This window comes from Gallinula chloropus (genome assembly GCF_964237585.1).
Source record: "Gallinula chloropus genome assembly, chromosome: 10".
Classification (NCBI taxonomy): Eukaryota; Metazoa; Chordata; class Aves; order Gruiformes; family Rallidae; genus Gallinula; species Gallinula chloropus.
Genome location: NC_140095.1, coordinates 21026651 through 21040518, shown reverse-complemented (window position 1 = coordinate 21040518; position 13868 = coordinate 21026651). Strand labels below are relative to the sequence as shown.

General features: G+C 59.5%; 1 protein-coding gene across 1 annotated transcript; it reads right to left on the bottom strand.

The window, feature by feature from the left end:
- Positions 1-884: 884 nt before the first annotated feature.
- Positions 885-13665, bottom strand: LOC311195507 (uncharacterized protein; the record flags this gene model as incomplete). Its single annotated transcript, XM_084268910.1, is given in 5 exon segments — positions 885-3444; positions 3446-3527; positions 3530-3819; positions 5135-7659; positions 11251-13665. Coding segments are annotated over 5 exon segments (7872 nt in total).
- Positions 13666-13868: the final 203 nt, after the last annotated feature.

Here is a 13868-nt window from a genome sequence, read left to right as displayed (position 1 = left end):
TTCAACGATAATACAAAAAGAAAAAAGATGAAGTGCTAATACACATACAAAGAATTAGATGAATAAAGAGTAAGGCAAAATAGAAAGTACAAAATATTGACCACTCAGGGAAAAAACAAATTATTCCACTCCCCGAACGTGATAAATTATGTTATTATGTTTTAAGGCTTAAAAGCCAGAAAGAGGCACAGCTTTAGAATAGAGTAAAAAATAAACTCCAACAACAACAAAAACAACAAAAAAACAAACAACAAAAAAAAAAACCCAACGAAACCAGCAGATTGCTAACACCATGCAGCAGGAAAAGGGGAACCTGATCAACAGCTGCCGCGTCCCACATTACTCATTATGGTGCTGAGGAGGAAACTCCCAGGGTTGGCTGTACAGATAGAGGGACAGCGCTAAACCAAAACTTACTTGGGAAGAAGTTAAAACCCCAGGAAGGAAGGGATCAGGACATTCTACATAGCCGCGCTTAGAGTAGGCACACACAAGTGCTTAAGCTGCACTTAACGGGTAATTAAGCGATTAGGCTGACTGGCAGATAGCGACTTTGTTCTTCACAAAGCCCCCACTCTGGCCTTTTGTGCTAAGTACCAGTTCAGCTGTTTCTTCATTAAGCATCGCCGGCAGCCTGCAGGCACCGAAAGGACCACCCGGGACTCCCAGCCCAGCAGCAAGAACACATCTTCGAGCCAGACCTCGGGGGGAAGAAGTGACTCGCGTTGCACGACGCGACCGCTGGACACCCAGCAGGGACAGGAGCAGAGCGTCTCTGCGGGGACCTTCAGAAGCACCTCCCGCCCAGTGCCCGGACTCTCCCGCTCAATCAAACACCCCCTCCTCATGTCTCTCCTCCGCGGCTCGAAGCGCCCAGCCTGCACCTACGAAGCTTCCCTCTCCTCGCAGCGAAAGGGGCAGAGGGGTGAGGGCAGAGGAGCAGCAGCAGCAAGAGGCGTCGCGGAGCGAGCGCGGGCGGAGACACTCACCGGGACGGCGGCGGGGTCCTCCCCGAGCAGCGGCGCGGGCTCGTCGGGCGGCGGGCGGGCCGGGAGGGTGTCGCAGCAGCTGGCGCCCGACAAGCGGAGCTGGCTCTTGCGCGAGTCGGCCGTGAGCGACACCTCGTGCGAGTAGGAGTGCAGGAAGGCGCGGACGCCGTCGATGCCCACGAAGTGCGAGGCCGGGACGCCGCGCAAGGCGCCGCTGCCCGCCGGCGGCAGCAGCTGCGAGCGGCGCCAGCGCCGCAGGCGCAGCGCCAGCAGCAGCAGCAGGAAGGCGAGGAAGAGGCACGACACGGCGGCCACGGCCAGCACCAGCCAGCGCGTCAGGCTGCCGGCCGCCTCGCCCGGCGAGCCCGCCGCCGCCGCCGCGCTGCCCAGCTCCGAGAGCAGCTCGGCCACGCTCTCGGCCAGCACCACCGTCAGCGTGGCCGTGGCCGACAGCGCCGGCCGCCCGTGGTCCTTCACCACCACCACCAGGCTCTGCCGCGCCGCGTCGCGGGCCAGCGGGAAGCGCGCCGTGCGCACCTCGCCGCTGTGCAGCCCCACGCGGAACAGCCCCGGCTCCGTCGCCTTGGCCAGCTCGTACGACAGCCAGGCGTTCTGCCCCGCGTCCGCGTCCACCGCCACCACCTTGGCCACCAGCGCCCCGGGCTCGGCCGAGCGCGGCGCCAGCTCCACGCCCGCCCAGCCCGCGCCCGGCGCCGCCGGCGGGTACAGCACCTGCGGCGCGTTGTCGTTCTCGTCCACGATCACCAGCCGCACCGACACGTTGCTGCTCAGCGCCGGCGCGCCGCCGTCCTCCGCCAGCACCCACAGCCCCACCTCGCGCACCTCCTCGTAGTCGAAGGAGCGCAGCGCGTACAGCGCGCCCGTCTCCGCCTGCACCGACACGTAGGACGACAGCGGCGCGCCCCGCACGCGCCCCTCCCACAGCCGGTACCGCACGCGCGCGTTCTGCCCCCAGTCCGCGTCCCGCGCCCGCACCGTCAGCACCAGCGCGCCCGCCGCGTTGTTCTCGGGCACACGGGCGCTGTAGCGCGCCTCCGCGAACACCGGCGCGTTGTCGTTCACGTCCAGCACCCGCAGCGCCAGCACCGCGCCGCTGCGCAGCGACGGCGACCCGCCGTCCTCCGCCCGCACCGTCACGTTGTACTCCGACACCTCCTCCCGGTCCAGCTCGCTCGCCGTCACCACGCGGTAGTAGTCCTCGAAGCTCTTCTCCAGGCGGAACGGCAGCCGCTCCGCGATGCTGCACCGCACCTCGCCGTTCGGACCCGAGTCGCGGTCCTGCACGTGCAGCAGGGCCACCACCGTCCCCGCCGGAGCGTCCTCCGAGATCGCGCTCAGCGACGACGAGACTGTCACTTCGGGCGCGTTGTCGTTGACGTCTGTCACCGTGATCGACACTTTCGCCGTGTCGGAAAGTGTCCCACCGTCCCGCGCCTGCACCTCCATTTCGTAGGAGTCGCCTTCCTCGAAGTCCAGGGCACCGATCAGCGTCACCGCACCCGTCTCCGAGTCCAGCTGGAAAACCTCTGATGTAGTATCTGACAGTCTCTTAAACGAGTATTTGACGTGCCCGTTCAGGCCCTCGTCGGGGTCGGTGGCCGTGAGGGTGACGAGGGTGGAGCCCACGGGCACGTCCTCCGGCACACGCACCGTGTACTCCGCCTGGCTGAACACGGGCGCGTTGTCGTTGGCGTCCAGCACGGCCACGCGGATCCGCGCCGTGCCCGTCCGTGCCGGCTCTCCGCCGTCGCTCGCCCTCAGCACCAGCTCGTGAAACGCCGCCTGCTCCCGGTCCAGCGCCTTGGCCAGCACCAGCTCGGGACGCTGACGCCCGCCGGGACCCGCCTGCACGGCCAGCGAGAAGTGCTCGTCGCCGCTCAGCTCGTAGCTCTGCAGCGAGTTCGCTCCCACGTCCGGGTCGTGAGCCTCGGCCAGGGGAAACCGCGACCCCGGCGCCGTCGTCTCGCTAAGTCTCAGTTCTTTATCTGCCTCTCGGAAGCTGGGGGCGTTGTCGTTAATGTCCGTGATTTCCACTTCGATGCCGTGAACCTGCATTTCCCCCTCCACTATCACCTCACAGCGCAGCACGCATTTCTCCGCCAGCCGGCACAGCTGCTCTCTGTCAATCCTCCCCGCCGTCACTAAATGTCCCGTCTGACCGTGTAGAGCGAAATACTGCGTCCTACCGTTATCTAAGATGCGGACGCCGCGTTGTTGGAGCGCGGTGAGGTCGATCCCCAGGTCCTTGGCCACGTCGCCCACGAACGAGCCCTTCGGCATCTCCTCGGGAAGCGAGTAGCGCAGCTGCCCCCACGCCGCCTCCCACGCCGCCACCAGCACGCACCACAGCAGGGCTCGCTCCCGCCGGCCCCACCAACTCCCTGCCGCGCACATCGCCGCCGCCGTACCGTCGCTGAACGACGATCCGCTCCCGATGCTGGTCCTGGCCCCTCCGCCTCGGTGCAACACGGTTCCGGACCGCGGAGACGCTCGCAAACCGCCCGTCCGCCGAGCCGACACAGCCAGCGAGCGAGCGAGCGAGCCGGGCGGCAGCGGGCGGGGCTGCCTGCAGCGCTCCGGCCTTCCTCTCGCTCCTCCTCGGTCAACAGCGGCGCCCGCAGCCTCCTCCCGGCACTGCAGCCACCGCGCGCTGCTCGGCGCCTTTGGAAAGGCGACATCGTATCTTCCTATTATTTCGTGCAGCATAATATTTCTCCTCTCTCCCACCTCCCGAAAAGCACAGACCCCACCCCGAATTGCAGTGATCTGGGCGGGCTTGAATGACATCGCCCTCTCCCAATCTGCCCGGCTGAACAGCCTCATCTCGGAATTCCATCAGCCACACCAATTTCACCATCCCCGACTCGCAGCATAAGGCAGCAATAGAGACACCCCCTCTTGAGTCCTGCTAAGGGACCACCGTGCCCTCGCGACTTGCTGCTTGGCACCTCCATACCGGGGGCTGCTCCGAATCACCTCTTTAATAGAAATAATAATAATAGATAGTCATAGAAAGCAAACACCGTAAAGCCACTTCTTCACATTAAATAGATAACAACCCTTGCTAAATCTGGTGAGGAAAATAAAGCAAACCAAACTTTCCCGGATTAGAGATTTAGTGGATCTCATTGTACACAGCAAAGACCCGCCTTAACCATTAATAACGTTTCAGACAACACGAGCTTCGCAGTCAGAATGTCTCAGCAGAACCTGAACCTGCAACCGTCATTTTCCCAAGAAGTCCAAAGGCATCCATCCTGCTATGAACGGATCAGTGTGAGCCTGTTCCTTCTCTCATTGATCCGCGGACACACGCGGCAGTCAGAGCACCAGAGAAACACCGAGAAAAAAAGAAAGGAGGTTCAGAAAGAGTAAGGGAACTCATTCAGCACGGAAAGGAACCTTATGCATCTATATCATCACTAAACGCCTGCTTGGAGGGGAAAATGAGAAAAACTAATTTGATGGTCTTGGGTTTTTTTTTCCACCTCGTGGAGCATCCACTGAGCTTATTCCACGCAGCACAAGCAGAAGAGCAAGAACCTCTCCCCTAAGTCTGCTGCGAGGAAAGACACGGCCCACGCTTTTTATCAAAACCCAAAAGAGACACCGTAACGCAAACTCTTCGCGTTATAAGGAGTACATCACCGGGAGAAACGGGAAAAGGAATATCAGTAAAAGAAGAGAAACGTGGCTGTTTATGAGAATACATTGTATAGGTTAACCTCTGTAAAAAAAGGACTACCCGGAATGGTAAAAAATAAAAGAGGAAATAAAAATGAGAAATAACCGCACAAGAAGATAATGCCTGGAAAACAGGAGTCTCTTTAGTGCTCCAATTTCTAGAGGAGGAATAACAATCTGTAACTTCCCAGTTCATGGGATCACACACACGTTTCTTTGGGAAACCAACAGCAAAACAGTGTTACCTAACGCATTTTCATCAACTTTTCGCCGAGGTGCTTTGGGAAGAAGAGAACAGAAACGAAAAATCTCAAACGCAGAGGGACAACCCAATTTTCCCGACCATGGACAGTTAGCAGATCTCATTGTATGCAACAGGATCCACCTTCACAATTACTAACGACCCCGCCACCGAGGGAAGAATTCGCACCCCAGCTCACTCGGCGGGAGGCTCGCAAAGGCACAGAGAAAAAGACCGCGCGGGTTTACCGACCTGAGAGGCGACGGGCTCGGCAGGCGGCTCTCCCTCGCCGGCAACGATGCTGCTGCTGGGGCTCGTCTTCGCGCAGGGCTCCCCGACGAGAAGCAGCTCCTCCGCCGGCAGGCTGGGCGGCGGCGGCAGCCAAGCGGGCTCGGGCCCGGCGCGGCCCGGCGCCACGCACAGGTTGTAGGAGTAGGGCAAGGTGCCCTCGCAGAAGTCGGCCGGGAAGGCGGCGCCGGCCACGGAGAAGCGCTGCGCGCCCAGGCAGCGCAGGACGGCGGGCGGCCCGGCCCGGCGCACCCGCGCCAGCACGGCCAGCGCCACGCTCAGCAGGAAGAGCGCGGAGAGCAGCGCCAGCGCCAGCACCAGGTAGAACTGCAGCTCCGCCGGCGAGTCGGCGCCCGCCGCCCGCTCGCTCAGCTCCGGCAGCGCCTCCTGCAAGCTCTCGGCCAGCACCACGTGCAGCGTGGCCGTGGCCGACAGCGCCGGCTGCCCGTGGTCCTTCACCACGGCCACCAGCCGCTGCTTCGCCGCGTCCCTCTCCGACACGGCCCGCGCCGTGCGCACCTCGCCGCTGTGCAGCCCCACGCGGAACAGCGCCGGCTCCGCCGCCTGCACCAGCTCGTACGACAGCCACGCGTTGCGCCCCGCGTCCGCGTCCACCGCCACCACCTTGGCCACCAGGTACCCGGCCTCGGCCGACCGCGGCACCACCTCGAACGGCGACGAGCCGGATCCCGCCCCCTCCGCTCCCGCGCCCGCCGCCGGCCAGAGCACCCGCGGCGCGTTGTCGTTGCGGTCCAGCACGAAGACGCGCACCGTGGCCGTGGAGCTGCGCGCCGGCGCCCCGCCGTCCTGCGCCCGCACCGCCACCGCGAACTCGCGGCACTGCTCGTAGTCGAAGGAGCGCTGCGCGTACACCGCGCCGCTCCGCGCCTCCACCGACACGTACGGCGCCGCGCCCGCGCTGCCGCCCGCCAGCCAGTAGCTCACGCGCCCGTTGGCGCCCGCGTCCGCGTCCCGCGCGCTCACGCGCAGCACCAGCGCGCCCGCCGCGTTGTTCTCCCACACGTAGGCGCTGTAGGCGGCCTCCTCGAACACCGGCGCGTTGTCGTTCACGTCCGACACCTCCAGCACCAGCGCCGCGCGGCTCCACAGCGCCGGGCTGCCCCGGTCCGTCGCCGTGATGGTGATGTTGTAAGCGGCCACCGTTTCCCTGTCCAGGGCCCTGGCTATTGTAAGTTTATAGGTGTTCTCCGATGATGGTTCTAGTCTGAAAGGCAAATCGCCGTCGATGACGCAGCTCACTTCTCCGTTATCCCCTGAGTCTCTGTCACGGACACTGACCACAGCTACCACTGTTGTCGGGACCGAATCTTCTGGTACTGGGTTCAAGATAGGCAGGAGGGAAAGCGTTGGCGCATTGTCATTCATGTCTAGAATATCTATTTGTACTTTGACGTGCGAACTCATACCTCCCCCGTCCCTGCCTTCAACACTCGCTTCATAGTATTTCCCTTCTTCATAATCTAAGGGACCTGTTACCTTCACGTCCCCTGTCCTGGAGTCCAGAGTGAAGAGCTGGCGTGCACTGTTTGCGATGTCACTGAAAGAATAAGTAATTTCTGCATTTGTGCCTTCGTCGGCGTCAGTAGCTTTCACCTGAAAAGCTAAGGAGCCTTCTGGCAGGTTTTCCAACAGTTGAACCCTGTAGATCTCTTTGGTGAACACTGGCGGGTTGTCATTTGCGTCAGTCACTGTAATCTTAATCTGTGCCGTGCCAGACCGGACTGGATCCCCGCCATCCACCGCTGTCAGTATCAAATGGTGATTTTTCTGGTTTTCTCGATCTAAGCTTTTCTCCAGAACTAATTCCGGCTGCTTTGTGCCGTCAGGACCCTCCCTCACAACAAGGGAGAAGAGCGGGTTAGGGGTAATTAGGTAGTTTTGCAATGAGTTCTCCCCAATGTCGGGGTCTCTGCCTGTGCTCAGGGGGAACCTGGTCCCTGGGGGAGTGGACTCGATAATTTCGATGACAATAAATTCCCTGTCAAACTGCGGCGCGTTGTCATTGATGTCCTGGATAGCAACGCTGACACGAACTATATTGAAAGGATTTTCCACTACTGCCTCCAAACTGAGAACACAGGGAGATACGGCCCCGCAGATGCCCTCTCGGTCTATCGCCTCGTTTACCCGCAGATCTGTATTCTCTTCCCCGAGAGTGAAATACTTCTTTTCGTCACCAGACACTATCCGCAGCTTGCGTGCCGGCAGGTCGGCCGGGCTCAGCCCCAGGTCCCGCGCCAGCGGCCCCACCAGCGAGCCTCTGCCCAGCTCCTCGGGGATGGCGTAGCGGATCCGCTCCGGTATCGCCCGGCAGCACAGCGGCAGCAGCACGGCCAACAGCGCGATCCTCCCGGCTGCTGCGCAGCCCTGAGCCGCGGGTCGGACCTTCATTCTCTGTTTTCCTGAAGCGTATTTCTGCAGGCCACGATTTTAAATTAGGCTTTCCGAGCAACCAAATCGGTACCTGAAAGAAATTAAAGTATGAAATCCCTGTTGCCGGTCGGAGGACGAGCTGAATCGGGCAGGTCCTGCTGTTTCTGCTCTGCGGGGAGAGGCATTGCGCGGGCGCCGGGGAGGAGCCGTCGGTCGAGCCATTTCTCCGCCTTGGCCAACAGTGACACCCTGAGTCTGTGTCTGAGAACCGCAGCATCTGAGAGGCAGACGCCAGTAAATCGCAGTCCCACACTGGTCGCAAAATACGGATGTCAGTAGCAAGAACAGAAACGGTGAATCTAGGAATTCCCACTGTCTAAATTCCTTGCAGTTGCAAGTCTTCCGCAGGACAAATCCTCCACCTTTTCTCCGAGGATGTAAGGCAAGGTGTCTCTGTCTCTGCCCCATAGTAATCTGACCAGTCTCTCGCGTGAGGTGCTGCCGTGTCTCCGCCATCTCCTCACCACCGTGAGAGAAATGGCAAGAGGGGATGAACGCTGAAGCACTACTCGTACACAGGGGCTTAATTTCCGATAGCAGGGAGATCCTGAGCTAGCACTCAGCTTTCCCACTTTGAACCGTGATCACTGATGGACAAGCAAAGCCGGGAATCCTAGGCACTGAGCAAACCACAGCAGACCTACGGATCCCATCTCTTTCGACATACAAAAGCCAGCATCATCATATGAGTGCCGTAAACCCAACCCGGAATTTCTTTTGTCCATGCCTCTGATAAACCACTCCCTCATCTCCTATGCTCGCCGCATTGCAGCGGGTCTCAAACTTTAAGGATATTTTCTAGCAAATGCCGACGGCGGTTACAAAGACCTGAAGGAAAGCTCTATCACCACAGCCCCTTACGGAGAAGACAAGGTTAGAAAACTCTTCACACTACCCCGTGGAGTAGCTTTCGCATATACACTAACGCCGAGTCTCTGTAGACGCCAGTGTGGAGACCTCTTACCCTTCTCAGTACGGTGTCATTAGAAAACAGATTTTCCTGCTAGCTCTGTCCATTTACACAGTGTAAGATAATTTCTTTTCCCCCAGCCGCACCTATACACAACTCGCGGTACCAAATTATTAGCCCATCAGAACCAGAAGCTGTTTTTAACTTGTGGTGTTTCTGGAGTCAAGAGGTAGCAATCATGCGAGCATGTCTATATGAAGTCAAGGCATGAATGTGAATATTTATATAGGGACGGGGGTGGGGGGTGAGACTGGGCTGAAACCTGATGTCAGGATCAATTCACTGCCTCCTATACGTGTGAACTGTCTATCACAACCCAGACACACACTTTCATGCATCTTCACAAATCGAAGCTCCACCTAAATAGCTGTGTTCAGCGTTGTCCCCTTGTTCTAGGATTTTCTCTTCCACCTTGTACATGAGTCACAGCACAGACCCAAGATGGACACAGCTAAGAACAAAGCTGCATCAGAGAGGGAATAATTTTCCTCCTGCATACATATTGCATGTAAGTGTGTGTCTGATGGATGACAGCAGAGAGGTTCAACGACTGTAAGCTCAGTTCATGTGAAGGTTATGTCTCAGTCCGTGGAATGTCGTGTTTTGGAGCTGGGATGACAGCAGTGCTGGTAACACACTGATGGTTTAGTTATTGCCAAGCAGTCAGGGACTTTCTGGTTGTTCATACTGCCCTTCAAACGAGAAGGTGGGGGGCACCCAGAAAGCTGGGAGGGGACACAGCCGAGACAGGTAACCCAAGCTGGCCAAAGAGGGTATTTCATACCAATTATGCCATGCTCGGGATAAAGGGGGCTGTTGGGGGGAGAAACACACAGATCCAAGACCTGCAGTTTTGGGGAGGATCCGGTTTCTTGACGGCCCTGAGCTGTGCAGTTTGGAAACTACATGGTGTATCACAAGTTTCATATATTTTGCTATAAATTCCTGTTACCTCTCCCTCTCTCTGCTGTCCCAGTAAACTATCCTTATCCCAGCGCACGAGGTTTGGGGCTTTTTTGTATTCTTTTCCCTGTTCAGTCCACGATAAAAGATCAGTAACAGAGGAAACAAGACAATCCGCTTCCTAGAGAGCCTATATCGTAGCTGTGCTTTCAGAACTAAATGGGCTGTTTGTCAGGAAAAAACGTTTCCAGATTATAAGAAAACTAGGGAGTAAAAGATTTTATACTCTCAGATTAACTCGCATTCCGAAATTAGACCAACGAAAAACAGGCTGCAATGAACTCTACTGTGTTTTAAATTATTTCGCATTTGTATGCTAATTAAATGTATTCTATTTCGATGTCTATGCTTATAGACTAATTAATTACATTTGTATCGTATCCAAAGGTTAAGTAACAAAGCCCAGCAGTGGGAAAGACCTTGGTGGGATCTCAGAGGAATTGTTCACTAGGTAATACGAACCTATCTGTAAAACTTTGAGTATTCTTTAACGGCATTGATAAATTCCTTTGTTGAAGATTATTTCATTTTGGGGCTACAAGGTAGCCCAATTCTACAAGCATCTGAGAGCTGATATAGAGGATTTGAATAGAATTCTGTCAAATAGGAACTAAACAATTTCAAGAAAGCGACAGAGGAAAACCTAGAGAACAGAATTTCCTTGCACAGTTGCACATGTAAGGGAACATTCCAGACTAAGAGAAAACTAAGTATGATAAACTCCGTCCAGCCAGTAGAGAACACGGTATATTAAACACACACTTAACGCAGCACACATTCAGGAGGTGACATTCACAAGCTGTCAATCATTGTAAAGCGTAATTTCCAAGACCGAAAACCACGCAATTTGAAATGTGTGTGGCTGTCCTAAGAACTCTAAGCACTGCGATTAAAAGGAAAGATTAATAACCAAACCAAACAAATCAGGGTACCTGAAAGGAAACTTGGACACCGTTTTCGTCAACATGATCTCCCGTAGGGACGAGATCACTGGGACCCTATTGTTTTCACAAAACTGTTTTGAAGAAGTGTAACTTGTTCTCAAGGGCACAAACCAAGTGCAGCCCCGAGAAAGGGGCTAAAAGTATCAACTCAAAGACACCGTCATCCTACACCAGCAGATTGCCAACTTGGCAGACACGTCACGCTCAAACGTAACTGCAAAGGGTAGCTCTGTGCTCAAGAACTGCCATTCACGGGAAACACCATGCAGCAGGAAAGGAGGAACCTGATCAACAGCTGCCGCCTCCCACATTTCCCGTAATGACGTTGAGGAGGAAACTCCCAGGGTTGGCTGTACAGATAGAGGGCCAGTGCTAAACCAAAACTTACTTGGGAAGAAGTTAAAACCTCAGGAAGGAAGGGATCAGGACATTCTACATAGCCGCGCTTAGAGTAGGCACACACAAGTGCTTAAGCTGCACTTAACGGGTAATTAAGCGATTAGGTTGATTGGCAGATAGCGACTTTGTTCTTCACAAAGCCCCCACTCTGGCCTTTTGTGCTAAGTACCAGTTCAGCTGTTTTTGTTAAGCATCAACGACAGCAAGCAGACACCGCGGAAAGGAGCAGAGGGGTGAGGGCAGACGAGGAGCAGCAGCAAGAGGCGTCGCGGAGCGAGCGCGGCCGGAGACACTCACCGGGACGGCGGCGGGGTCCTCCCCGAGCAGCGGCGCGGGCTCGTCGGGCGGCGGGCGGGCCGGGAGGGTGTCGCAGCAGCTGGCGCCCGACAAGCGGAGCTGGCTCTTGCGCGAGTCGGCCGTGAGCGACACCTCGTGCGAGTAGGAGTGCAGGAAGGCGCGGACGCCGTCGATGCCCACGAAGTGCGAGGCCGGGACGCCGCGCAAGGCGCCGCTGCCCGCCGGCGGCAGCAGCTGCGAGCGGCGCCAGCGCCGCAGGCGCAGCGCCAGCAGCAGCAGCAGGAAGGCGAGGAAGAGGCACGACACGGCGGCCACGGCCAGCACCAGCCAGCGCGTCAGGCTGCCGGCCGCCTCGCCCGGCGAGCCCGCCGCCGCCGCCGCGCTGCCCAGCTCCGAGAGCAGCTCGGCCACGCTCTCGGCCAGCACCACCGTCAGCGTGGCCGTGGCCGACAGCGCCGGCCGCCCGTGGTCCTTCACCACCACCACCAGGCTCTGCCGCGCCGCGTCGCGGGCCAGCGGGAAGCGCGCCGTGCGCACCTCGCCGCTGTGCAGCCCCACGCGGAACAGCCCCGGCTCCGTCGCCTTGGCCAGCTCGTACGACAGCCAGGCGTTCTGCCCCGCGTCCGCGTCCACCGCCACCACCTTGGCCACCAGCGCCCCGGGCTCGGCCGAGCGCGGCGCCAGCTCCACGCCCGCCCAGCCCGCGCCCGGCGCCGCCGGCGGGTACAGCACCTGCGGCTCGTTGTCGTTCTCGTCCACGATCACCAGCCGCACCGACACGTTGCTGCTCAGCGCCGGCGCGCCGCCGTCCTCCGCCAGCACCCACAGCCCCACCTCGCGCACCTCCTCGTAGTCGAAGGAGCGCAGCGCGTACAGCGCGCCCGTCTCCGCCTGCACCGACACGTAGGACGACAGCGGCGCGCCCCGCACGCGCCCCTCCCACAGCCGGTACCGCACGCGCGCGTTCTGCCCCCAGTCCGCGTCCCGCGCCCGCACCGTCAGCACCAGCGCGCCCGCCGCGTTGTTCTCGGGCACACGGGCGCTGTAGCGCGCCTCCGCGAACACCGGCGCGTTGTCGTTCACGTCCAGCACCCGCAGCGCCAGCACCGCGCCGCTGCGCAGCGACGGCGACCCGCCGTCCTCCGCCCGCACCGTCACGTTGTACTCCGACACCTCCTCCCGGTCCAGCTCGCTCGCCGTCACCACGCGGTAGTAGTCCTCGAAGCTCTTCTCCAGGCGGAACGGCAGCCGCTCCGCGATGCTGCACCGCACCTCGCCGTTCGGACCCGAGTCGCGGTCCTGCACGTGCAGCAGGGCCACCACCGTCCCCGCCGGAGCGTCCTCCGAGATCGCGCTCAGCGACGACGAGACTGTCACTTCGGGCGCGTTGTCGTTGACGTCTGTTACCGTGATCGACACTTTCGCCGTGTCAAAAAGGCCGCCGCCGTCCCGCGCCTGCACCTCCAGTTCGTACCGAGCTGCTTCCTCGAAGTCCAGGGGACGCGTCAGTGTGATTGTTCCCATCTCCGAGTCCAGCTGGAAAATCTGCGAGGCTTTCTCTGAGATTTTCTTACAAGAGTATTTCACGTGCCCGTTCAGGCCCTCGTCGGCGTCGGTGGCCGTGAGGGTGACGAGGGTGGAGCCCACGGGCACGTCCTCCGGCACACGCACCGTGTACTCCGCCTGGCTGAACACGGGCGCGTTGTCGTTGGCGTCCAGCACGGCCACGCGGATCCGCGCCGTGCCCGTCCGTGCCGGCTCTCCGCCGTCGCTCGCCCTCAGCACCAGCTCGTGAAACGCCGCCTGCTCCCGGTCCAGAGCCTTGGCCAGCACCAGCTCAGGACGCTGACGCCCGTCGGGACCCGCCTGCACGGCCAGCGAGAAGTGCTCGTCGCCGCTCAGCTCGTAGCTCTGCAGCGAATTCGCTCCCACGTCCGGGTCACGGGCCTCGGCCAGGGGAAACCGCGACCCCGGCGCCGTCGTCTCGCTCATTGTCTCCTCTAGCTGAGCCTCCTTGAAGCTGGGGGCGTTGTCGTTAATGTCCGTGACTTCCACTTCGATGCCGTGAACCTGCATTTCCCCCTCCACTATCACCTCACAGCGCAGCACGCATTGCTGCACACTCTCGCAGAGCTGCTCTCTGTCAATCCTCCCCGCCGTCACTAAATGTCCCGTCTGATCGTGCAGAGCGAAATATTTCGTCCTACCGTTATCCAAGATGCGGACGCCGCGTTGTCGGAGCGCGGTGAGGTCGAGCCCCAGGTCCTTGGTCACGTCGCCCACGAACGAGCCCTTCGGCATCTCCTCGGGAAGCGAGTAGCGCAGCTGCCCCCACGCCGCCTCCCACGCCGCCACCAGCACGCACCACAGCAGGGCTCGCCTCCGCCAGCCCAGGTTCACTCCTCCCTCCGCCATTGCAAAGCACGTTCCTCTTCTCTCCCCTCCGCCCCCCGCTCCGGTCTGCGTGTTACTCGTGCCGCATTCACCCCTCTAGTCCCGCTTGAGTCGGTTCGTCTCGGCTCGCTACTACCGTGCTGCTCGCGGCTCGGACCTTGTATCCCCGCGGCTCGCCCGCTGCTTGCTGTTGCTTCCGCTGTCGCCGCCCGCCGGCCCATCGT